This window comes from Patella vulgata, chromosome 1, assembly GCF_932274485.2.
Source record: "Patella vulgata chromosome 1, xgPatVulg1.2, whole genome shotgun sequence".
Taxonomy (NCBI): domain Eukaryota; kingdom Metazoa; phylum Mollusca; class Gastropoda; family Patellidae; genus Patella; species Patella vulgata.
The window spans coordinates 40661998-40689830 of NC_065879.2; the positions used below are offsets into that span (position 1 = coordinate 40661998).

At 34.6% G+C, this 27833-nt stretch overlaps 1 protein-coding gene and 1 long non-coding RNA gene across 3 annotated transcripts in view; one reads left to right on the forward strand and one right to left on the reverse strand.

Moving 5' to 3' along the window:
* Nucleotides 1-1180: 1180 nt before the first annotated feature.
* LOC126810227 (uncharacterized) overlaps nucleotides 1181-27833 on the reverse strand; it is a 41647-nt gene continuing 14994 nt past the window's right edge. Inside the window, exons 2-3 of one of the 2 annotated variants that reach the window (XR_007675112.1) lie at nucleotides 17183-17260; nucleotides 1181-1306 (exon numbers count right to left, since the gene is read on the reverse strand). This is a non-coding gene — a long non-coding RNA (uncharacterized LOC126810227). Of the gene's footprint in view, nucleotides 1307-15252; nucleotides 15702-17182; nucleotides 17261-27833 lie in introns of those variants that run through there. The other variant, XR_007675111.2, reaches the window with a different exon arrangement.
* Nucleotides 1290-27618, forward strand: LOC126810208 (receptor-type tyrosine-protein phosphatase kappa). Its single transcript, XM_050535168.2, has 14 exons — nucleotides 1290-1466; nucleotides 6719-6799; nucleotides 7188-7283; nucleotides 9447-9587; nucleotides 9817-9954; nucleotides 12857-12977; nucleotides 13775-13983; nucleotides 14774-14824; nucleotides 15070-15384; nucleotides 16718-17008; nucleotides 20906-21120; nucleotides 21540-21716; nucleotides 22263-24788; nucleotides 25334-27618. Exons 1-14 carry the CDS (start codon nucleotides 1403-1405, stop codon nucleotides 25460-25462), a joined length of 4554 nt encoding a protein of 1517 aa, XP_050391125.1. The 5' UTR covers nucleotides 1290-1402; the 3' UTR covers nucleotides 25463-27618.

The window sequence follows — 27833 nt, forward strand, 5'->3', positions numbered from 1 at the left end:
AAAAATCCTGAGTGTCAAGTTTTTAATTTGGCTGTATATTATATATAAAGTAAATAATCAGCAAATTGTCTTTATCCACGAGTGAGGTTGCATTTGGTATGATGAGTTTGAGGTTTTATTTATAATCTACAATTAAAACATGGAGTGTTTATTTCATAGCTGTGCAGTACATCACTGGATAATAACGTAACAGAAATGAAATGAAATGGGGTTTAATGTTCTGCTCCAAACTGGGCTAATGAAGACGGGCATACACCATACAGTGTGCTATGCGGGAAATTTTGCCCAGACAGCGGCACTACAGGCTACTCTGATATCGAATTCCAACTGTCAAAGGATCTTTTACGTGCACAGGACCTTGTTTTGTTGTCCCATTCGAATGACTAGACAGTTGTCCTTGTCAGGCCCTCCATCTTGCATCACTGACAAGGGGAAACCACTCCGAATAATATAGCAACATGAAGATGTATTGATAATGTGTCACGAATGAATGAACCCAATTCCCAGCTGACATTTTAAATTTAAAAAGTTTTATTAGTTTAATCTCATGCTTTGGAATAAAAATAATAGACTAATTTGGGTACCTTTGTTTCTACCATAAGTGGTAAGTTAGATAAATCTGTTTAATAGCTTTTCTTTTCTGAAAACCCCACCACAAAAACACCACAACATTTTTTATACTGCAATGTATTTTCTTTTCGAAAAAACAACCTATGCACCTTTATATTTAATACTTTAATCTTGAAAGTATCAGTGTACAATTCCTTTAATTATAATTAACCAAGGCATAGATTAATTAATTGCAGCGTTTGTCAATCAGTCGTTAATTTGATCAGCGTTGGATTACGCCTGGTTTGATCGGATTAAATCAAGTTTGGGATTAAATCATTAATGACATGATGGCCAATCGTGTTTGTTACACCACGCCTAGTTATATTATTGTTATAGACTTTCCCAGTCAGACGACATACATATACCGTTAACTCGTATACGCGACATGCCTATTCTTGCTGCTGCGTGTTGGCTGTGTATTACGCGCTTCTTGAAGCGATTTACCTTCTAAAAATAGAACAGTTTAGGTGAAAAGTTCTGGGAACATACTATTTGTCGTCAATGTTGAACAGTTGGCATTCAAAAAGTGCAGTTATTTTCGACGTTTATATAAGTTTTGCTATCATTGTTCGTTAAGCTTTGTAGTATTGCGTCGTGTGGAAGAGTTGTTGTTCTTGGATTCCTTATTCATTAATCAGTTCAGTGGCACCAATCTGTTAGTACGAACACAACGGTAAATATTCAATGAGATTTTCTGTAAAATTAACAAATTAATGATTATCACGAATAGATAGAAATGTTAGAACGGGTTTTCACACAGACGCGAGGATAAATATTGAACAGATAAAGAATGAGGTTGTTATTTGGACCAGGGATTATCTTGATAACGATTTTAGTTCATTCAACACAAGCAGGTGAGGTTACTATTTGATTGAATTGGGATATGTGTATATTGGATAGTAAGCATTGGACATTGATAATCGTGTTTTTTTAACCGTGGTATATTTTCAGTGAGTTATAGCAATCTTTGCACTTCCTTCTAGTTATATTATGACATGTTTCTATGGACGCACTAGCTATAGCAATATCGATTTCATTTGCGTTGATATTATATACATGTACATGATGTAATGCATGGCCTATTCTCGGAGAAAATGACAGAAAAGGAAAGGTATATCTCTTGTTAATTATACTGAAGTCCTTGATCAATAATTTCTGCAAATAAAATAATTACTGTTAGTGATTGATATATTTGGCCTACTTGTTGTATTTCATATCTGATTTAAGTATTCATTTCTTTACCTGGAATCTGTCAGAAAGTGTTACAATATTTTATTAAGCTATCTTAATACTCCTCAAATGATAAGTGGTATCAGGCATTATAAAAACTCTACCCTTAAGTATTACTCCCATTTCTACTTCAATAATAAACTAAAAAATGCACAATAAAGGGGATTTGTTTTCCTGAGACTGTGTCTATAAATGAAACGATTATACATTATAATTCAGATGCTTTTTTCAACATTTGATATATATCTTAATCATTATATAATTCTTTTAGTCAACACAATACCATTTATTAACATTTATGGTTGTATGGAATATATTTGTATAATATGAGATTTATCTGTTAGATATTATGTTAATGATAGCTATTGTTGTGCTTGGGATTTTATAACCGTTACAATTAAATATGGTCATTGACTTGCAGAATGCTCTATGAATTACTTTACAAAAGAACCTACTTGGTATATATAATCACACATAACAGACAACAGAAAAAATGTAAGCTTATGTAGGGTTAATTGTTATTCATATGTGCTATACATGACCATACTGAAATGAAAACTGTAAGAACGCAGCACTGTGGAGCAGGTAGACTAATCACCGAAATTCACTTATAAACACCGTAATTCACTTATAAACACCAGAATTCAACGGAATTCACTTTTTAAAAAAAACAGAATTCGCATGCAAGGCCTTCCTATTTACATATATTTTGTATTAATATTAATATTTATTAATAATGAATTACTTAAAAACACCAAAAATCACCAGAATTCACTTTGAAAGCATATAAATACCGGAATTCACTTTCAAAATATCGGAATTCGCACTTAAAGACCTTCCAATTTACTAATATTTTGCATTAATAATAAATTACTTTTAAACACCGGAATTCACTTTGAGAATGGACCCCAATAAAGGACCTACTAGAGTATTTGATCATTCTATGAGTAGCCATGATTATTGATAAGGTATTAAAGACAACGATTATAGAAATAATTGCAAGTGACATTCGAGAAATGTTTGGTTTGACATTTTACATGGAATACTGCTGTGTTCTAATCATATATATTGTCTTTACCGAGTTGACCATCTAGAAATATCATTTTAACTGCTTCACTAGATGTATTAATGATCAAGTTCTTGACTTGTTTTTATGGGATTTTTTTTATTTCTTTTAACTACTTACAACAGATACATTCTAGTATCAATATTAATGCAAAATATAAATAAATACAATTGTCTTGGGGACGAATTCCGCTTTTCTCAAAGTGAATTCCGGTGTTTTAAAGTAATTTATTAATTCAAACTATTATTAAATAGGAAGGTCTTAAGTGCGAATTCTGATATTTTGAAAGTGAATTCCGGTGTTTATATGATTTTAATGTAAATTCCGGTGATTTTTTGTGCTTTAAAGTAATTTATTATTAATGTCAAATATTAGGAAATAGGAAGGTCTTAAGTGCGAATTCCAATATTTTGAAAGTGAATTTCGGTGTTGATATGTTTTCAAAGTGATTTTAGGTGTTTTAAAGTAATTAATATTAATGCAAAATATTAGTGATTAGGATATTCAGTGCTTTATAAATAGATTATTATTATTATTATTAAGGTCTTAAGTGCGAATTCCGATAGTTTAAAAGTGAATTCCAGTGTTTATATGTTTTCAAAGTGAAATTTGGGGATTTTCGGTGTTTTTTAAGTTACCGGTATTCAATATTAATACAATGCAAAATATAAGTAAATAGGAAGATCTTGCAGGTGAATTCTGATATCTTCAAAGTGATTTCCGGTGAATTCTGGTGTTTGTAAGTGAATTCCAGTGTTTATATGTGAATTCTGGTGATTAGTCTATCCGAAACCCAGTATTGAGGCCTATGTCTGCAAATTCTGGACAATTGATTTGTTTGTCCTTGAATCTTTGGCGCTATTGCACTTTCGTACCTCTACCAGTTTGGACTCAAGGTCGATGTCGAGGTCACGTATGGTTAAAGGTGACTAGTGGAGGTCACCACGAACTTTCACATTGACCACGCCCTTGACTTCCTTTCGGGCATGGGCCCCTCTGCGTTTGACCGTTTTCTGATCGAGCAGTGTGCGACAGGACCAAGGTAAACGCCCATGATTCAAGCCAAGTTGATAGCCTTCGAAAATGGTTACGAGGTCAAGGTCGTAAGTCAAGGTCAAATTTCCCAAAACTGACTTTGAAAGTTTGAGTTTAGTTTTCTGTAACATGACCTTGACCTACGACTTTGACCTTTTAACTTTTCTGAAGGACGTTGTCTCTGCTTTCACCTCAAGCATTAACTTTGATAATACAGTAAGAAATAGGGTCACGGCAAGCATAAACGAAAAGGGCCCGAGATGGATAGGAAGTTTGGACTCAAGGTCAAAGTCAAGGTCACAGATGGTTAAAGGTGACTAGTGGAGGTCACCACGACCTTTCACATTGACCACGCCCATTGACTTCCTTTCGGACACGGGCCCTTTGCGTTTGACCCTTTTCTGACCGAACAGTGTGCGACAGGACCAAAGTAAACGTCGATGGTTCAAGTCAAGGTGATAGCCTTCGAAAATGGTTACGAGGTCAAGGTCGTAAGTCAAGGTCAAATGTCCCAAAACTGACTTTGAAAGTTTGAGTTTAGTTTTCTGTAACAAGACCTTGACCTACGACTTTGACCTTTTAACTTTTCTGAAGGACGTTGTCTCTGCTTTCACTTCAAGCATTAACTTTGATAATACAGTAAGAAATAGGGTCACGGCAAGCATAAACGAAAAGGACCCGAGATTGATGGGAAGTTTGGACTCAAGGTCAAAGTCAAGGTCACAGATGGTTAAAGGTGACTAGTGGAGGTCACCACGACCTTTCACATTGACCACGCCCATTGACTTCCTTTCGGACACGGGCCCTTTGCGTTTGACCCTTTTCTGACCAAACAGTGTGCGACAGGACCAAAGTAAACGTCGATGGTTCAAGCCAAGGTGATAGCCTTCGAAAATGGTTACGAGGTCAAGGTCGTAAGTCAAGGTCAAATGCCCCAAAACTGACTTTGAAAAGTCCGAGTTTAGTTTTCTGTAAGATGACCTTGACCTACGACTTTGACCCAAGTATCTTTTCTGAAGGACGTCGTCTCTGCTTTCACCTCGAACATTAACTTTGATAATACAGTTAGAAATAAGGCCACGGCAAGCATAAACGCAAAGGGCCCGAGATGGATGGGACGTTTGGACTCAAGGTCAGAGTCAAGGTTACGGATGGTTAACGGTGACTAGTGGAGGTCACCACGACCTTTCACATTGACCACGCCCATTGACTTCCTTTCGGACACGGACCCTCTGCGTTTGACCGTTTTCTGACCGAGCAGTGTGCGACAGGACCAAGTTAAACGTTCATGATTCAAGCCAATGTGATAACCTTCGAAAATGGTTACGGGGTCAAGGTCGTAAGTCAAGGTCAAATGTCCCAAAAATGACTTTGAAAAGTTTGAGTTTAGTTTTCTGTAACATGACCTTGACCTACGACTTTGACCCAACTATCTTTTCTGAAGGACGTCATCTCTGCTTTCACCTCGAACATTAACTTTGATAATACAGTAAGAAATAAGGCCACGGCAAGCATAAACGCAAAGGCCCCGATATGGATGGGAAGTTTGGCCTCAAGGTCAAAATCAAGGTCACGGCAATATTTACACCTAAAGGCCAATCCACTGATCAACACCAAATAGTATTTTATAGAAAATGGTGGCTTCGCGCAAAAATTAAAGTATACGAAAATTATATTAATTTTTATGAACTGCAGTGTTAGGCAGCTAGTGCAGTGTGTCGGTTTCCGTCTAAGTGTCTTGTTATTCGAGTCGGTTTCCGTCTTAGTGTCTTGTTATTCAAGTCTAATTAGTAAACAAAGCAAATGGCGTCAAACGGATGAAGTTCTCTCTCGTTAGAAACTAAAAGGTCCGTAAAATAAAAAGTTATTTATCGATTTGGCTGAAATTTGGTGTGTGGTCATTGCTAGCCCCCCTTAACATCCTCTGAAAATTTCAAGTGCCTATGACCACGGGAACTGGTAGAGGTACGAAAGTGCAATAGCGCCGCCGAATCTTTCTAGTTATTTGGATGGAGCACAAAATTTCGAATAATAAGTACCATTGTTACAATAATAAATAATCTATGCCACATCTTGTCATAACTTCAAACAGTGATAACGTCGTTCAGAATAAAGTAATTTGAATGAAATTTTCAATATGTTCATTTTGAATTATCTATTATTCAACTATTATAACAAGAACAGTCAGCTTTTTATCTAAATCGTACATAATACATCTTTGTTGTTCTTAGTGTTTATAAACGTCCGCTTCCACCGAAGGTGATATCGCAGACAAGTTTTATTTTTCATTTATATTATCTTAGTGCACGCGCAGGGGTCTTTCCTGTGGGAGGAAACCGGAGTACACGGAGTAAACCCACGAGGTTGAGAAGGCGCCCCTTACACCAGGGATCGAAACCACAGCCGCAAGCCAGAGATGACCGGCCAGCTAGAGTCGAAGCGCGGCCCTGTAGACCACTAGGCCATACCAACCCCACAATGCATTTTTGTATTAAATAGTTCTTTTATATGCCCAATTTATATTGGGCATATATTGTCACATGTCAAAAAACTTCAGTTTGCCTATTGGAAGATTATTTGTAAATCTATGTTCATACTAGAAAACAGAATATTGGCTATGGTGATTAAGGTTATCAAGTCCCACACAACTGTCACAAACATTCCTTTCATTATATTTAGTCCATAAATCTATATAAATCTTATACAGATAAGGATATTTTATTGAACATTATGCAGTGTACTTGCATTTTAATGGATTTTTTATTTATTGTACAGCAACATGTAATGATCAACCTGCACCATGTGTGGAAGGTAAATTTTGTGTTCAGTCTTCAATCAACGAAGTGGTATGTGTTGGTGAGTATTTTTTGTTTCTTTCTTAAAAACTGTTAAAATGTTGATCTGATAAAATGTTTGGATTTTTTGATAGATTTTCAGTATTTCAAGAGAAGATTGAAATTCTTGCTATGAAATGCTACGAAAGTGGGGATGAAGATGTGCTTTTAAGGGAGTGGTGATTATGTCTGCCTACACACCCCACCCCACTCTCTGAAAAACAGGCAGTTCATGTCAACATTACAGAATATTTACTCGATTTACTTACTAACAAGAAATACATTTTTTTTCATAATTAATTTACTTCTGTATTGGATATTTGGGATTACAGGTTATAATCCCCACACCTTATCCCCTCCCTCTCACCCTGCTTATGATTTTATAATATGGATATATATTTCTTTTAAAGGGTGTAGTTCAGCATGTAATGGTTGTGTAGGAACTGGATCAGATAATTGTATTGCTTGTGCTATAGGATATAAAAATGAGTTTGGACAATGTGTAGGTGAGTGGAGTACATTTGATTATGGGTGATTTTTATACGCCCACATTTTCATGTGGACGTATATTGTCGTCGCCCCTGTCCGTCCGTCCACAATTGTTTGTGAACAGTCTACAGGTCACAATTTTTATCCGATTTCAATGAAACTTGAAATATAGGTTCATCACCCTAAGATCTTGGTTCCTTTCAATATTGGCATGTATCGGACTGTAACTTCATGGATTATGGCCCCTGATTGTACGAAAAATCACGTTTTTAGCTTGTGAACACTGTAGAGGTCACAATTTTTATCCGATTTAGTTTAAACTTGAAATGTATGATTAGTTTAAACTTGAAATGTATGATTATAACCCAAAGATCTCGGTTCCTTTTGTTATTCGCGCATATCGGAACGTAACTTCCTGAATTATGGCCCCTGATTGTACGAAAAATCGCGTTTTTAGCTTGTGGACCATATAGAGGTCATAATTTTTATCCGATTTAAAAAACGTATTATTATATCACCATTACACCCTAAGGACGGCTCAGTTCGAATTTCGTGAAAATCGACCCAAAATTGACAGACAAAATGGCCGCCGTTCGTTCTCAAATAGTGTAAAAATATGGTATATCAAGATTGTGGACCCCATAGAGGTCACAATTTTTATCCGATTTTGTTGAAACTTGAAATGTAAGTTTATAACTTCCTGAATTATGGCCCCTGATTGTACGAAAAATCGTATTTTTAGCTTGTGGACCCTATAGTGGTCATAATTTTTATCCGATTTAAAAAAACATATTAATATATCACCGTTACACCCTAAGGATGGCTGAGTTCGAATTTCGTGAAAATTGGCCCAAAATTGACAGACAAAATGGCCGCCCCTTCGTTCTCAAATAGCGTAAAAATAGGGTATATTAAAGTTGTGGACCCTATAGAAGTCACAATTTTTATCTGATTTTGTTGAAACTTGAAATGTAAGTTTATAACACAAAGATCTCAGTTCCTTTCGATATTTGCGCATATCGAATTGTAATTTCCTGAATTATGGCCCTTGATTGTAGGAAAAATCACTTTCTTCTTAGCCTGTTCTCTATCCATCTCTCGAAAATGTGGGCGTATCCTGCCTGGCAGCTGCTGGTCTATTTTCTTGTGGTGGTGAAAATGCAAAGTTAAATGTGGAATATTTAAAGATTACAGAGACACACATTTTTATCATCTGGGCTAATGAAGACGGGTATACGTCATACAGTGTACTATGATGGAAACTGTGCCAGGACATCAGCAGTATGGCCTACTCTTATATCGAATTCCAAGGCTTCTTACATGTGCAAGCCAATATATACTTGGGATCTCCGTGTTTCATCCCATCTGAGCAACCAGACACTGTCCTTGCCAGGCCATCCACCCTGCACCACTGACAAGGGGAAAATTCCAGGAAACTTTCTTGGCCAACACAGTGATCAAACCCCAGAACTCCTGATTAGTTAGCCATACCTTACTCATTGAGCCACTGTGGCTACCACAGTGGGTTGAATATCAGTGTTTCTTCTGAGGATCACTTACAAAAGTTTTGAGCAATTTCAGAATTTCCTACTTCTTCTCTTGTCCTTTCCATACACTAGTTTCTTGTGGAAGAAATGATTCATTTGTGAATTATCAGTCCCCATCTTGGTCGTTTTCTGATTAGTCCTTGTCAGATTCTGGTATCTAGTCCTTGAATATCTTTATAAATAATAATATTTAGAAGTTTACATTTTTTATACGCCCACATTTTCATGTGGACGTATATTGACGTCGCCGCTGTTTGTCCGGACATCTGCCCACAAATTGTTTGTGGACGGACACTCTACAAATTACAATTCTTATCCGATTTTAACGAAACTTGAAAGATAGGTTTATCTCCAAAAGATCTTGACTCCTTTTGATATTGGCATGTATCAGATTGAAACTTCATTGATTTGGACCCCTGATTGTGGACTCTCTACAGGTCACAATTTTTATACAATTTAGATGAAATTTGAAATGTATGTTCATAACCCAAAGATCTCGGTTCCTTTCGATATTCGTGCATATCGGACCCCAGGTTCCCGAATTACATGTATGGGTCCCTCTAGAGGTTACAATTTTTATCCGATTTAAAAAAACGTTTTATTATATTCATTCTTTTATATTATGTTTACTAGAATGTCCAGTTGGTCAGTATGGAGTTGAGTGTGTTGGCAAATGTCGTTGTTTAAATCAGCAAACATGTCGTAAAACAAATGGATTCTGTGATGGTTGGAAATGTGCGCGTGGTTACGAACAACCACCTTTTTGTAATTCTAGTAAGTGGATGACTATAATATAATTGAGGGCTTTTATAAATGATAACTGTCGAGTAAGATAAATTTTGATAGTTTTCACAAATTATTTTTCTTCTCATAAAACTATAATTATTTTCAATATATTTGTTTCCATAAGGCTATTCCACCTTTGACCTTTTAATCTTTAAAATTTAACCCACTCAGTGATTTAAAACTCAGTTGTTATATTGTAAATTTGTTTTCTCCATAGGCTGTGTTAATAAGACGTATGGTGTTGATTGTGCTGAGAATTGTCATTGTCCAGTAAATGATACATGCAGCTCTATTAATGGTTTGTGTTCATCAGGAAGATGTGCTGTAGAATATGGTGGTCCCAGTTGCTCAATTCGTAAGTAGGCAGCCATGAAGATATTTTAATAAATTTAAAGTGATATTGATAAAATATGACCATATAATTGTTTGCAAGTTATTCTAATAGTAAGTGCAGGGGGACTGCACCACACAAAATTTACACAAAAACAAATACACGGACAGGACATCATACTCAGGAAAAATACAAACATACAGACAATTCCAAAAAAGTGAATGGATCCGGGGGCTAGCCGTAAGCGTCCACTGCGCTGTACAGTCCCGAGTCTGTAGTGACACAGACTTCTCTCAAATTTGAAAACAATTAGGAATACAACCCAAAGAACACATTATTGTGTAATGCCAGCATGAGTCATGATCTGCTATATGCTACACGAAATACGAATGTAAGCATATGTAGTAAAATTCAATTAAACAAGTAACCACATCAGTGAAATGTATAAAAAAAAAGTAGTCTAAACTCTTAAATTCAATAAAGAAACGCTTCAGTATTCAATACATATAGGGTACATGTTCCATCGTCATTTCTTTGTCTATCTTTAATTTTTTGTCAGTATTGCATGCAGCAGCTCTTTTCTAACCACAAATATATTAACACAAGGTACAATTTTATGGATACACAATTACTGAGTTTAATACTAAGCGACATTTCGACGAGGATACTCTCGTCTTTATCAAGCAAATGATACAGGTATGTGAATAGTAGGCAAATGTATACAGAATATGCAACAAAAATAACAATCAAATACAATTAAAACTTAACACCTTTTATTAGGGAGCCATTTACCTTGTGTTAATATGTTTAATTACTAAATGCCAATCAATGAAGACACAAGTATATTATTTGTTCAGAATATCCAGATTTTTTATACACCCACATTTTCATCTTGATGTATTATACAGTCACCCCTGTCGGTTCACATTTTATTTGTGAACACTCTACAGGTCACAATTTTTATCAGATTTTGACAAAACTTGAAATATAAGCTGATACCAAAGATTTCAGTCCCTTTCAATATTGGGGCATATATCGGATTCCTGGATTATGACCCCTGATTAACGAAAAATCCTGTTTTTAGCTTTTTGACCCTCTAGGCAGGGGACTATTAAAATGGGTCTATTCGTCTGTCTGTCTATGTGTCTGCCCGTCACATTTTTTTGAACACAATAACTCTCTTTCTAATTGAGGTAGACAGGCCTCTAGCTAGCGTAGCGGGGGGAGTGCGGGGGAATGACCAACGTGTTCATATAAGTATGAACGTCCCATAAAGCAGAGGGACATTGATTGGACTGTCCCTCTTGCTTGACTATTTTCGATGATGAGCATTTTCTGCTGAGGCTTAATAGATACTTCAATGTAATTGGTCAAGACTTTGGGACACAATAACTCTCCTACTAACTGAGGTAGAATGTTCAAACTTGGTGTAGGTGTTTATTTGGTGAATGCCTTCACGGTGTTCGATCGTGCGCATTTTCCACTAAGGCTAAGCAGAGATAAGAAATTTGATTGATTGAGACTTTGAAACACGATAATTTTGGTTCTAATTGGGTGAAAGTGATGAGTATAGATTCATAATATTAATACCTTGACTTAGTTCAATGATGAGAATTTTCTGCTTAGGCTAAGTAGCGATAAGCAATTTGATTGGTTAAGACTTTGGAACATAACAACTCTGCTTTTAATTGAGGTAGAATGTTTAAACTTGATCACTTAATTACCTAATCAATCCAGCCTGTTATCAACAATAATCGGGGTGAGTGGTAGTTATACACACAGTACACTATATTAATTTTGGAATTTTGGATATTATTCACCATGTCTTGATGTCCAATTGGACATATTCTTGGTCGGACAATTTAAGACGTTTGGAAAATAGCGTCATACGGGTGAAATCCCATCACTGATCCACAAGCTAAAAACGTGATTTTTCGTACAAACAGGGGAGATAATTTCGGAAGTAACTGTCCGATATGAGCAAATATCAACAGGAACCATGATCTTTGGATTATATACATACATTTCAAGTTTCATGAAAATCGGATAGAAATTGTGACTTCTATAGTGTCCACAACCTTGGTATTACACTGTTGGGTACAAGGAGCGGTCAGATTTTTACGAAATTCGAATTCAACCTTCATCGATGTGTAACAGTAATATATTTAAACGATTTTTAAAATTGAATACAAATTGTGACTTCTAGTGGGTCCACAAGCTAAAAATGCAATTTTTCTTACAATAAGGGGTCATAATCCAAGAAGTTACATTCGGATATGCACGATTATCGAAAGGAACCAAGATCTTTGTGATATAAAAATAAATTTAAAGTGTCCACAACCTTGATATACCATATATTTGGGTACGAGGGGCGGCCATTTTGGCTCAATTTTCACAAAATTCGAACTCGATCATCATTACGGTGACATATTCAAACGTTTTTTTAAATGGGATAATAATTCTGATCTCTAGAAGGACCATAAGCTAAAAACATGATTTTTTGTACAATCAGGGACCATAATTCAGGAAGTTACAAACCGATATGCGCAAATAATGAAAGGAACCAAGATCTTTGGGTTATAAACATGCATTTCAAGTTTTATCAAAATCAGATGAAAATTGTGACCTCCATGAAGTTTCGATCCGATGCATGTCAGTCTTTTTGAGATAAACCTATATTTCAAGTTATGTCAAAAACGGAATCGAAATTATGGGCGTATATAAAACTACATGTGCAATTAATCGTAGCTGAACGTTACGCAAATAAATAAGAGGTCACAATTTTTTCTGATTTTTATAAAAGATCTTGGTTCCTTTCAATATTGACGCATGTTCTCTGCTCATCTCTTGCAAAATGTGGGAGTATCTTGCATGGCAACTGCTTGTTTAAATTCTTTATCAAGATAAGATGTGAATTTTTATTTAGGTTTACCCAAACTAATTGCTCCACCAATCCTAGTGAGTGTGGCTTGTAGGCGAGTCAGAGTTGGATGGAATGCATGGAAGGAAGAAATAGATATTGGGGAAAATTCTATCGGACAATACAGGTACATCAAATTTTTGTAACCCTTTATTGCAAGTTAACAGGGCATTTTTAAATGTAGGATAAAGCACGAGACAGAGGTTATGCTGGGGGGAGAAAGACTGAAGAAAATAACCTGAGAAAAAGAAAAACCGAGGCTGGTAGGCCGAGGTTTTTCTGTCAAGGGTTTTTTCTGAATCTTTCTCCCCCCAGCATAACCGAAGTCGAGGACTTTATCTTGCTTATAAACCGTCTATGTTTACATGTACGTAAAATGAGAATATCCCAGAATTCCAGTAAGAAAAAACTTATATCATGTTTTCGTATCGGAAAAAAAAACCCTACCGTGGAAGAATAACCCTTTAGAGGTTTAAAGAAAAACTTTCAGAAGAATAACCCCAAATTCCCCTGTATATATCCAAAGCCGCCCCCGACTTTCAGACTGCAAGTTATTCCGGGCAAAGAATATACCCCAAAGATCAAAGAGATTTACCGTTATCATAAGCACTGGGAATGGAGAATTTAGGAGTATGGAGAGGTTGTAGCCTACCTGGCGGAATTTTTAAAAAAATTGGCAATGGTTTGGGATGTGAACACCCTGTGCTTTAATTGTGTTACATGTGTTAAGATTATGTAAATATGCCCCTTTCCATGTCTTATGAATAGTATTAGTACCAAAAGCATATCATTGCTGTACTCAGTATATAAAATAATTTTATTAATCACTCTGCATAATTAATTTGACTTTCACCACTCCTCGAACATTTTGATATTGGTAGGATTCTCTTTATCATGTGATGATTATGAATCTTTCTTTTGCAGTGTGATGATTCAACAAAATGGCTCTGATTGGCAACTTTATTATACACAGGGGACAACAAATGGTTTACCATCATACACAATAGATGTATTAAACCTGGCTCCTGATACTTTCTATAGATTTAGAATAGATTCACATAGAATAGTGGATGGTAAAATAGAGCCAGCTACCCCTGGTGTTGTTTCAGGTTGGACTTTTATCCCCTGTACAGGTAATATTTACATTAACTATGTATAACTCACAATACTTTGATTCACAAAGTTAACCCCAAAGATACGATCCAGATAGAAATGAAAACACAATTTCAAGTGTAAAGGTTTATTGTCAAACAGACGTTCATAATTTATGTGTATGCAGCATTTTCTCGACATACTATCTGTAAACTAATGGACATTTCCCATGTCCAAAAGTGTTATTAGTGGTAGCACAAGCTGTGTGAAAACAATAAGACAATATATATGTTGTTTAGGTCTGGTTGTTGTTGCTCAGGGTGCACCTTGATTTGATACTGTTAATATGTGTGACAGGCAACTTTACCTTGGTATTTTTAAAGTCTAGACATACGAGTGCATATACAAATTTTGTTTATTTAATTTAATTATTCTGTCAGTTTTTAACAATAATGAAATAGTATGTCCGTGGTAGTACTGGGTGAGTATTTGGTGGTATTGGGTAGTATTGGGTAAATCGTCCTGCCCCCATAAATGAACCTTTGACAAGAAAATTGTCCTCACTAGAATTGTATACATGACTAGAGAAAAAATAACCACATGGTAGTCTCAAATTAACCATAGTATTGTATTGAAGAGATGTGTGGGGAAGGAAAGCAAGTGCTTGAAATAATTAAATTGGTATAATTGAACAATGATTTGGGGTTAAATACCCACCAGAAGGTCATTGTTTTGGATAATTGACACAGTTTCCATTCATCAATATGATATTGTATTGCCTGGTTAACTATATACAGAGTATTGATGGTAATACATGACTTATTATTTCAGTAATAACATCAACATCCCCAGCTCCAGAAACAACTACAAGATCATATATAGGTATTTATAAAATATTTGGTAGATTAATTTTTTTGGTTAAGATTTTGGCAAATTCATATTGTCACTTTTGCTTTTTAAATCAAGACCTCCTAATATTCCATCAAAAGCTTGAAACCTAGTCCAATTAGAAATGCTTGTATTGGTTCCTGAAAAATATCTCAGGGAAAATCATATCTTAGAATTATTGCATAATGTAAGTATTTCTTCTACATTGATGACATTATTTTCTTATTTCACTGTTTTAGGTGCTAAAGTATTTGTAAGATTGTCTCTAGATTTTTTGCTTAATGAAGATATTGAAGTAAAGTGGGATTTGACACCTGGTGTTACCAATTTAAACTTTGACGTGATGTTAACCTATATGCTTGTTGGTGCTGGTGACTGCATTACTTTTGAAGGTGAAAATAAAACTATACAAGCAACAGATAAATTTTCAGCCATAATTATACCTAACAATGATTTGGAGCCTTACAGACGATATTTAGTCACTGTAGAAGCTACTGGAACGTCACCAGTCATATCTGATAAATTATCTCAAACAATCGAAACAAATGAAATAGGTAAGTATTGATGTTTTCCACTGAGTGAAAAACTTGTGATTTAGATTTTTCTCTTCAGGAAACCAAAGAATACTTTGAGAAAATTTATCCAAACAGATTATAGTATTATAGATGGATTTGGCGATAACATCAATTCATTTTACATCTGGGGTTCTTGATTACTTAAAGTAGCTATCATCTGGTATCAGTTGCACCTTTGAGGAAATTGGGGGTGCGGATGTTCTGTCATCTGACGACACACCATTTATTCTGTAAACCTCTATTAAACAGGCATGATGTAAAAGCTAAACCTGCCCATTGCAGGTATTTCTTTGGGCCTTAAATGTTATATAAATTAATAATTAGTCATTTATTACATGACCAGACCATAATCAAATCTCGATCCCATCAGATGGCACCGATTTAATAATTTGATTTACAAATGGAGAAGCGAGGCTAAGACTCAAATGACCAGTATGGTGGTTTCAATCAATGCACACATCTTGTCAAATCTGCAACCATTGATAATTTCGCTCAAAATAAAGTAATCCGAATGAAATTTTTAATATATTCATTTTGCATTATCTATTTTTGAAATATTATAGCGAGAACAGTCAGCTCTTTTTCTAAATCTTACATAATGCCCCATTAAGTCTTTTATGAGAATAACAATATTTTATCACAGAAATGTGGCTTAATTTAGTCTGGTGTCTCATCAAATAACATAATTTAACTTTTATGTACATGTATAGTGGGTTTAGGATAACAGATAAATCATTATGGAAAATTTTTTGAAGATCTAAATTCTGCTTGATTGGTCCAGTCTACAGGGAAAACCCCCCATCAAATTAGTATATTATTAACTCACTAAGTTAAATGGTAAATTCTAAAGACTGGTGGGGGTTGGATGGCCGAATGGTTAGCATGTGCGGCTGTATCATAAGACCTGTCATTGAGTCAACTGGCGTGGTTTCGAATCCCCGGTTGTACGTGACAAGGAGTAGGGTCGCCTGTCCAGCCTCGTGGGTTTTCTCCGGGTCCTCCGGTTTCCTCCCACTGCTAAAGACCCCTACGCGCAAGCGAATTATTGAAATAAAATTAAAACCATATGTTAGTCCCGAAATGACCTAGTTTGTGTCGAGTGGACGTTAAACCCCATTTCTCTCTCTCTCTCTCTAAAGACTGGTGGTCAGTCTAAAATTTAACCTTCTCATTAGGGTCATGCCATGGTAAAAGTAGGTAATTGAATTTATTGTTATGTGAAATAAATGAAATGGGGATTAATGTTCTACCTATCAGCATGACTGGGCTAATGCAGACAGTTATTTTTATATGAAAATTATTCCAATTTCAGTACCTTCTGGAATGATAACTGGAATTAGTTCTGATGACATCAAAGCAAGATCAGTGGAACTGACATGGATAAATATGGACTGCTTATCTCGTGGGGGCCTGCTAGTTAGATATGATGTGAAGACAGTCAACGAAAATGATAAAACTATACGCAATGACGGTGTAAACGTAACAAAAATAGTTTTAACTGGTTTAACTCCCTACACACGTTATACTACTACAGTTAGATATGTTAATGCTGTAGGAGAAAGCAATTACAGTCAGCCATTTTCATTCCAGACGGCTGAAGAAGGTGAGAACGATACGCAAAGACATTATATTGAAGACCAAATATTCTGGAAAAAATTAGAAATATAGACTTTCAGACAATATGCAATAAAAGTATTTTTGGTTCCCTTCCATTTGTAAAGAATTCTGAATGCAAGTGAATTATAGAAATAAAAATATATGTTAGTTCTGAGATTACCTGTTTAGTGAACATAAAACCCAATTCTCTGCCGCATTATGTCTTTAATACATTTTATTGTAAATTTGTCTGTACCACCTGAAAGTAGATAAAAGCATTACATGATATGTGACTAGGTAGATCTACATGTAACCGAATGAAATTCATGTCACAGATACCTTAGTTTGCTGCATTGGTGACTACAGACCTCCAAAAAGCATATGCATGATACAACTACAAATTTTTATACGCCCACATGAAAATGTGGCCGTATTATACCGTCGCCCACATTTTTTATCCGATTTTGACGAAACTTGAAATATAGGTCTATCTCCTAAAGATCTTGGTTCCTTTTGATATTCGATCAGACAATAACTTCTTGGATTATGGCCCCTGATTGTGCGAAAAATCACGTTTTTAGCTTTTGGACACTCTAGAGGTCACAACCCAATGTTTATAACCCAAAGATCTTGGTTTCTTATATTGGATCGTAACTAATGGCTCCTGATTGTACGAAAAATCACGTTTTTAACTTGTGGTCCCTGTAGAGGTCACAACTATTATCCGATTTAAAAAAAAATGTTCAAATATATCACCGTTACTCCGTAATTTTGGTTGAGTTTAAATTTCGTGAAAATCGGATCAAAACTGCCGGACAAAATGGCCGTCCTGGTATGCAAAGAGTGTAAACATGTGGTATATCAAGGTTGTGGACCCTCTAGAGGTCACAATTTTGATCCAATTTTGATGAAACTTGAAATACATGTTTATAACCCAAAGATCTTGTTTCCTTTCGATATTCACACATATCAGATCATAACAATTAACTTCCTGGCCCTTGATTGTACGGAAAATCACGTTTTTAGCTTGTGGTCCCTCTAGAGGTCACAATTTTTATCCAATTTTAAAAACTGTGAATATATCACTGTTACACCCTAATTGGACCAAATCTGCCAGACAAAATGGCTGTTGGTCATACGCAAATAGTGTAAAAATATGGTATATCAAGGTTGTGGACCCTCTAGAGGCCAAAATTGTTATTCGGTTTTGATGAAACTTTAAATTTATGTTTATATCGCAAAGATCTTGGTTCCTTTCGATAATCACGAATATCCAAACGTAACTTCCAGGATTATAAATCCTGATTGTTTGAAAAATCGTATTTTTAGCTTGTGGACCCGCAAGAAGTCACGATTTGTATTCAGTTTTTAAAATGTTTTAAATATATCACTGTTACACATCACCGTTACACATTGAGTTCGATTTTCGTAAAAATCTAACCGAAACTGCCTGACATAATGGCCGCTCCTTGTACACAAATAGTGTAAAAGTATGTGGAGGTCACAATTTTTATCCGATTTTGATGAAACTTAAAATATATTTTTATATCCTAAAGATCTCAGTCCCTTTCGATATTTGCACATTTCAGACCATAACTTTCTGGATTATGACCCCTGATTGTACGAAAAATCGCTTTTGTTTTTAGCTTATTCTCTATCCATCTCTTGCAAAATGTGGACGTATCTTGCCTGGCAACCGCTGGTTTATCAATTTTATCACGGTATGTAAGTCTTGCAAGAAGTATGTATATGCACCTGCATAATATTTGTTTAGAAGTAGGTACCTCAGTACTGACAGATACTCAAATAATTCGTTTAGAAGCAGGTACCTCGGCAATGTCAGATACTCTAATAACATACTCTTTTATATATCTTGATATATAGATTTGTAGAAACAGGGTATTATTAAGCTTTCATATTTCATATGAAAGCTTATTGTTTCTGTTAAGATTATTATTCTTTTGTTGTTGTTTTTTGTTATTTTACCACAAATTTTATATCTCAGAATCTAACCATGGGATCTTTCTGAAACCTTCACCTACCCCTCCAAGAATGGGTGGTGGCTGTGGATTAAAACTATTTTCAAAATGTTTTATGAATGAATCCGAAATCACTGAATTTTACGAACGAAAAACTAACAATGCATAGTTCTTACTTTGTGGTGTTTTTTACCTATTTTACTAAAAAATTCTATGAGTACCTTGCAAAAAATCTTTTCGCCTTCAATTTCAAAATTTCGAAAATTTCTTTCTGTGATTTCGTCTCGGAAGTTGAGACAAATTTGACAACTTCTTTAATATTAGCCCAATTTTCATGAATTTTTTGTAAGTAGATCTGACTGATTCAACTTGATCGATGTCATTAGAAATTTTCTAACTTATCTCCCCTTGGAGATTAAGGCGGCAGGATGATCTACCCAATTCTACCCAATAGGAGCCAATATCACCCCAATACCAAGTCAATGTCACCACATACAACCTAATACTACAACATAATGATGCAAAATGGACATATCATTTGATATTTTTTCAAAAATAGGGAGTTATATCGCGGGAAATGTACTTCAAATGCGATACCGATGTCTGGCTGTTCCATTTGCCTCCCTATATCACCCAAAACAAGCAAATAATAACCCATACCACCAAATACTACCCAATATTATCAAATAACAACCTAATATTGTCAAATATCAGCACATTAGTATAATTACTGCAATGAATATACGATAATTTGCAGATAATTTAAATTTTTTATGCAGTTATCTCACTTTTCAATCGATAAATAGATTTTCGATTGCTACTTAGATTAATCATCTTTGGAAGTAAAAACCAGCATGACAATATCTTGAATATTAGTATGAGTTTTATAAAATTTGGAATGTAAGTAGATCTGATTGATCCAATTAACTTCAACGATGTCATTAGAAATTTTCTAATTAAGGATCAAAGTTTTTAAAAAAATCGACAAAAAGTAGGCGAGATTGCCTTGACAATTTATTTCTGTACTAGCTAAGATATTACTGATGCATACACATAATATGGAGTTTGTCGATCGAACCGGAAGTGCCACCATCTTGAAACTTGAAAAATCACTACGGCTTTTGCAATATTTTACTTACAAACATAGCAGTTACATTTTCTGAATCCTTGAAGGAATGCCTAAAAAACGTTCAGAGCAGAATTTTTATTTCGGTCAACCGATGGTGACCATTATAAATTCAATATGAAAGAAAGTGAAAAATCTACGTTAACGGCCGTGAAAAAAACAAAACAGAATAGGCTGTAGTTTGGAGAATTTGTCTGCTATTTCGGAAAGGAATACGCTTCTGGATAGCCAGGATGAGGGTTGAATTTTTGTTATTTCAAAATTTCAAATTTCGCCTTTGACCTTTTTCATGCCGACAAGAGTGTTCACTTGACCTAAATATTTGAACAGCTGTGGTCAATCTGATTCCAAAAATATAAGTTGCATTCAAATTTATCTCATTTAATTTTTTGATATTTCCCCACCAGTTTTGAGTTTTCTCCCGCCATTTTCATTTCATTTTCTGATCCGTCCTGTTTTTAAACAGCTTGATCCATTTTTCTGAATCTTCTGGAAGGAAAGGTCAATCCGATTACAGCAATACAAGTCTCAGTTATCTCGCTTTATTTTTCAGATTATTTTTTTCGCCCGGGTGAAATATTTCACACTTTATCTAGACTTAGAACTTCGGCAGTTTTTGACCAATTTTAATAATTATTTTTTCTTGTTGAGATTCTTTATATAACCCATGACATGTGTCAGGATGTGACCATGAATATGAAAGCTTTCATATCTGTCTGGCAGATATTTTGTCACATTTTAAATGTATATCAATAGAATGCATATGAATATTGTATTTTAATTATTTGTATTTTAATAGCTCCATCAGCAGTTACTGTAAAGGATTTAAGTGCCACAGAGAATACCATTACTGTGAACTTTGATCCACCACAACAACCCAATGGTTTAGTGTCTGAATATAGTATTACATATAGTGATAATGCTGATTTCAACTTCCCTACATCTTTAACCCAGACTGCTAGTGGTACAGCTAGAATACAAAATCTTCGGGCCTTCACTCTCTATTATGTTAAGGTAAATTTTCTATGTTTTTAGTAATTACTTTTGTCATTCAAATTACGATAGGCTATGATAAGTAAAACATTGATCTCTTCTAGCTTTTATTGTATAAGCACTGTCAATTATTAATAGGGCCTAGTTTCCTCTTGCTTCATGGATCAAAGATATATTTTATGACAGAAGGGGCCCAGGGCCGCAAGTGCTAAATTTTAAACTCTCCTTTTGGAAGTCTTTTCAAATTTTACGGAATGATACATTTTACATCAACTTTCTATTTTCAGTGACTAACTTTTAATTATTATTGTTAACCTTTTGGAGATCTTTTAAGATGGGATAGTTGTGACATTTGTCCTGCAGTTAATCTTGTTCTAGCAATGAAATATTGAAAAATTCCTGTTCATAATTTGAATATTGTTTCATATATACTTGAACAGATTCGAGCACAAACAGGGGGTGGAACTGGACCATATGGTGGAACAAAAAGTATTCAAACTCTCAGAGATCTACCAACGGCACCAACTGATTTAATATTTACCTTTAGAAACACAACCTGTTTAAATATATCCTGGAGCCCTCCAACACAACTCAATGGAAACCTAATAGCATATGTGGTAAAATGTTTAATTATTAAAATCAGTTAGTATTTTTCCAGGCCTGCTTCAAAGGATCTTATATGAATCTTGTACAATCTTATTAAATTTATATCTTTATTTAATTTCGTGGTTCTGAATTTCTATACGGGGACACTCAAATGGACGTTCTGGAATTAAATTCTGTCAATCACAAAAATAATGACAATTGAGTGCAAACGGTGGATTTTAAGCTGCATAAGAAATATTTCAACCAACCATGACAGTTGAAACATTTATGTTTAATTATGCCCTATTCTGCTCACACCACCTCTGTTGTCCAAACAATCGAGCACCCCATAAATGTACTACATATATTCAGAGCAATTGCCACCAGCTGTGTATGGAAAATGTAAAATATGGAATACAGGATTAAGTAAAACAAATGGATACTGAGTTTAACTGTATGTTATCACTTTCTTGTTACTCGGCTTGTTCATATTTTCACACTATGGTTTAAATGGACAAATTTGTAATTCACAACACAAAAATATATATTTTCATTAATATTATATTATTATTTTCCAGGTATTGCTAGAAGCTGTATTACCATCATCAGGTACAACTACTCGTATAGGCCAAATTCAACGAACAATAACCAGTGTAAGTAAATGTGGTCTTATGCCAAGTCAACTGTATCGTTTCTCTGTCACTGTAATGAATGATAGAGGAGAGGGTCCAGCAATCACCAGAGATTACTGGACGGATCACGACAACCCCCCAATTCCCACCGCACCCATATTTGTCAACTCGACTTATTCAACAATTACAATCTTTATAAGCCCAGTGGCTGTCCCCTCTGGCCCAGAAATTAAATATGAGATACAAGTAGAGAAGACAAACAACAGGAAAAAAAGACATTCATCTGTTCCAGGATATGTGACAGCAGAATTAGGTCAACAAGATGTTTCTGTACCCAGAGCATTTACTATTGGTGACAACAACATATATAATACATACACCAATACACCCCTAGAAGCTAACCAGTATTATGATATTTATTATGTCGTGCTGAGCACTCTAAACAACAGGACCAAGGTTAGGTATGCTAAGATGGAATCTTCTATTCAAGCTATACCAGCTACTGTTCTCCCAACAACTACTTCACCTCCTCCAGCACAGGCAAACACCAATATCATTCTTATTATTGTTATAGTCATTATCATATTGATAATTATTATCATCCTTATTATTGTTATCTGTATATGTTGGAGGCGTCGTCGAAGACCACCGCCTTATAAACCGTATGTACCAGATGAACTAGATATGACCATATATGAAGGTGATTATGATCCTGAGACTTACTGGAATAAAGTTTGTTCCTTCAGAGAAAGTCGTTACATCATTGCGGGAAGAGATATGTTACCGTCGGATCCAAAGACCGATATGAATGGCTACACAATTTCTGGACCTGATACAGATCGCATATCATTCAACAAGGAATTCCATTCGCTTCCTCATGTTACTAAATCTGCTACTGATAATGCTGCACGAATGAGATGTAACGAAGCCAAGAATCGATTTCCCCATCTATTGCCTTTTGACCAAACCAGGGTAATTCTGGCTCCTGATAAGAATTCTGACAGTGATTATATAAATGCCAATTATATTAATGGTTATAAAAAAGAAAGGGCTTACATAGCAGCTCAAAGTCCTTTCAATAAAGACACAGTTTTGGACTTTTGGCGAATGATTTACCAGGAACATATAAAAACAGTGGTAATAATAACCAATGTAGTGGAAGATGATATCGTGAAATGCACCCAGTATTGGCCAGAAGTAGATAATGCACAAATATCTATTGGTGATTTCTACCTGGAACTTGTAGAGGAGGATAAATATGCAGATTTCATCATCAAGACAATTCACATGCAAAAATCTCTTTCTGGATCCAAGAGACAAGTTGTTCTCTTTGATTACATAACCTGGCCCGATCATGGTGTTCCCAGAGATCCCATACCTCTTCTGGAAATGAGACGCAAATGTAAAAATTACCATAACAAGGATCAGGGGTCAATTCTAGTTCATTGTGGAACTGGTATGGCCAGAACTGCAGTGTTTATTGCTGTTGATTCTCTGATAGATCAGTATGCTAGTGAAGGCCGGATAAGCGTGTATAATTTTGTCAAGACCATGCGTAAACAGAGACCGTCAATGGTTCGTACACTTGGACAATACATCTTTATCTATGAGTGTCTGTTTGATCAGTTCTATGCAGGAGACACATGGGTTGGTCAGGATTTGAAGCAGAGATTTCACAAACTTATTACAAACAATAAAAAGACTGGACACTCATACCTTAAAGATCAATTCCGTCTGTTAGAGAAATTTACACACGGCCCCCCTGGCTATAGTTGTTCTAATGCTCTCTTACAAGCAAATCTTTTAAAAAACAGATATCACGATGTAATCCCACATAATGATGACCGTCCAATATTAGTGACTCCTGGTGGGAGCAACAGAACTGATTACATTAATGCTGTGTACATGGATGGTTATGAGAAAACCAGACAATTTATTGTGACTCAAACTCCCCTACATACAACAATTATTGACTTTTGGAAATTAGTGTATGATCATGAAGTCAGTACCATAGTGATGATGGAAAATTATGATTGCAAAGATGATACATGTGCTAAGTACTGGCCAGAGACTAAGATGAAACAGTATGAACCATTTTTTATTGAGGCTTCCACTGTCACACAAAGAGACAATATAACATGTCGATTATTTAAAGTTCACAATCTTCAAAAACCATATGAAAATCCCCGTGTTGTTTGCCAATTTCAATTTAATGCCTGGTCTGAGCCCTATTTTACCCCAGTTTCCAAGGCCATGATGCTGGATCTTATAGACGTTGTCCAAGATTGGCAGATGCAATGTAATGGGAATTCCACACCTATTCTTGTTCATTGTAAAGACGGTGCCACACATTCTGGTCTCTATACAACACTCTCGGTAGTGTTAGAGAAAATGGATAAAGATAATGAAGTTGATGTTTTCCATACCATTCGACACATCAAGAAACAGCGAAAACAAATAATTTGTCAAATGGTAATTATGAACTTGATTTTCTCCTCCTCTATCAAACTCTGAAAAAGTTTAAAGACGTATTACAATATTTAAGATCTTTGCTGGCTGTTAAAAAAAATAGTTTTTGATTTGTCTTGATTTGTATATATACAGTTATATCAGGGTGTTAAAATTCGATTGTAGGCCAATCTGCCAATCACTCACTGTGATAAAGACAATTCATATGCATTATAGCCTATAGTGGTATTCAAAATTTTTATAGACAATTAATAACAATGCTTAGATTTTCAATAATTAGTCTAGGATTATTCTGAATAAGATATATGAAATTGATTATGGTAAAATTATTTTCTTATTGAAAGTTCCAAAGCTTCAACAGTTTTGGGTTACTTTTATTATCATATATACCATGCAACAGAATTTCCTGTGATACAGCTATTGAAATAAGTGCACGGGTAGGCCAAAATATAGGATGTCATATGTAGTAATTAAAAATAATGGAATGGTCCAAAACTTAAGTAATCAATATGGGGAAGCCAAACTTTATTTTTTTACATATTTTTCAGGAACAATACAGATTCGTCTACAAAGCATTGTGGGATTTTATCAATTTAAGAATGGAAGGTGGAAAACTTACAGAATTAATGGAAAAAACTAATGGAAGCTTTGAATATGACCTTTCAAGTGAAGTTTGAAAAATTCTGATAAATAATATAACATTTTGGACAATAGATGATAAACAGTTGCTAAATACAGATAACAAATGTGACATCAAACTGGATTTTTAAAATACATTGTATATGTGTATATTCTGTATAATATTTTTCCAAATTGGTAAAACTGTTTTTTATAACTGTTTATCATCTATTGATGAGATTTCATTTAAAGAGTGCCAATATGCTTTTTAGTTAAATCAGCCTTACTTGTTATTTTATTCTGTACTGAATATTATTAGCAAATACCAAATATTTTTAAGTGATATCTTTGGCCTATAGGGTAGAATGTATCTTGCCTTAATTTATATTTTTACAGACTTTGGAAACAATTTATATTTTTAACTTATTTATATTAGATGTAGAAATATGTTTAGGAATGAAAGTCAAACGAAAACTCTATTCTTAACATTCAACTAAAATTTTCTAAATGAAAAATTTATGGATCTCACTTAAAGGACATAACTATCCTTTTGATTTAAAATTTTCTCTTTGACATTTAAAGTGCTAGTTTGATTGAATTTTGAAATATTTAATTATTATGGGTTTTTTATTAAATGATTTATATAGAAGTCATATTTGTATTAGCTTGATCTCATATTTATAAACATATATTGAAATTTCAATGATTTTGATTTAATCTTTGTTTCTCCATGTTTTTTATTTTTATTGAGCCATTATTTATGTTAAATAATGAACATCTAAAAATATAAGAAATAAGTAGCATTTTCGGGCTATTTTACCGTTTTTTTGCCACACTTATGCTGATACCAGTCCCTAAAAGAATATACAGCCTGTTTCTGTCTTTATCTTTAAGTCAAATTAAATGATTTCAGAGAAAACTAACCTTCATTTTTCACACCAAAATTAAGTGACATTTATCCATATGGAAAATTTTATTTAGTTCATAATAAAACCATGGACTGTGTATTATATAAACATTCCATGATCAGACTTATATTAAAATAATTTTTTGGGAGCATTGGATCTCTCACCAATCACTGAACTGAGATATCGGATACTTAACATTTGAAATTATGAGATAGAAGTATTCAAATATACTAAAAGAACTGTGGAAGCAAATGAAAATATTGTTCACAATATACTTATAGATTTTAATATTATTAAAAATAGTGAAAATCCTTTGAAACGTTTTAAACGTCATCCACAGTAGCTTGTGGATTCTCTGATAATTACTGTATAGCCTTTGATCAATTTGAAAAATCCTGTGGATGCTCTAGAGGCTGAAATTATTATATGGTTGACTTGAGATTTATACACAGTGTCTAAGTCCGTGAGACAAAGATGCTTATTGATGTACAGGGATTTCCAATAACTACCGTCAAAGTTATTGCCCTTTGAAATATCTTGTTGACATTCAAGAGGCAAAAGTGATCGCCAGATTGACTTCCCTCAGACCAGAAGCCTATGGTTATCAATGATTTCCGAGTTATGGCCCTTGATCGATTTGAAAAATCTTGTGGGCACTTCTAGAGGCAAAACTATCACCCAACTGACTTGATACATGTATTTATACACACAAACAAAAATAAATTTTCCATGATTTGCAATAACTCAAACAGCTGAAGTTATCTGATTATCAGAACAGGTTTTATATAATAAATGTCAACACTAAGAAGAACTAGAAGTCAATCAAATTTGAATTATTTATGATAATGACTGAAAGGGTTGTTACACTTGATCAGAATTTAGTCTCTTGTAAATGGTCACCATACCTTTATTGACTGCACTGGTGACTTAGCTGCTGTGAGTGTACGTATATTTAGTTGCCTGGGAACCTGTCTTTTTATATGTATCATTGAGAGCTTATATAATTCTTTGTTAGGCTTAATTTATAGTAGGGCAATTTGGCAGCTACCCCACGACCTCTAAATGATGAAAAATGCTAATTTTAATCAAGGTAGAATAAAAAAAAATGCATAATTTCATGAAAACTATCATACATTATAAACTTCCTATTAAAACAATCATTCCTTTGGTGCCCTTAATTCAAATACACCACCAAATTATTCAGTATTCTGTAAATTTTGATATTATTCCAACTATTGAATTATGTTTGTCAATATTACCCTTTTACAACTACATGTATTTATAAATAAAGAATGTTTTTGTATAAAAGTTAATTTATTTTATAACAATACACATAATACTATTGTGATCACATCAACTCATAGAAAATTGACAATGTGTTCTGATGAGGCAAGTGTGTATTTCCAAATAAGGAAAATGCCACAAAGATGACCCTATAAAGAGGACTGTAAACCTTTTATTCAAATCTATCGTGTATCAATGAAATTATATATTTTTGTGTTCACATCCCCATGAGCACTGT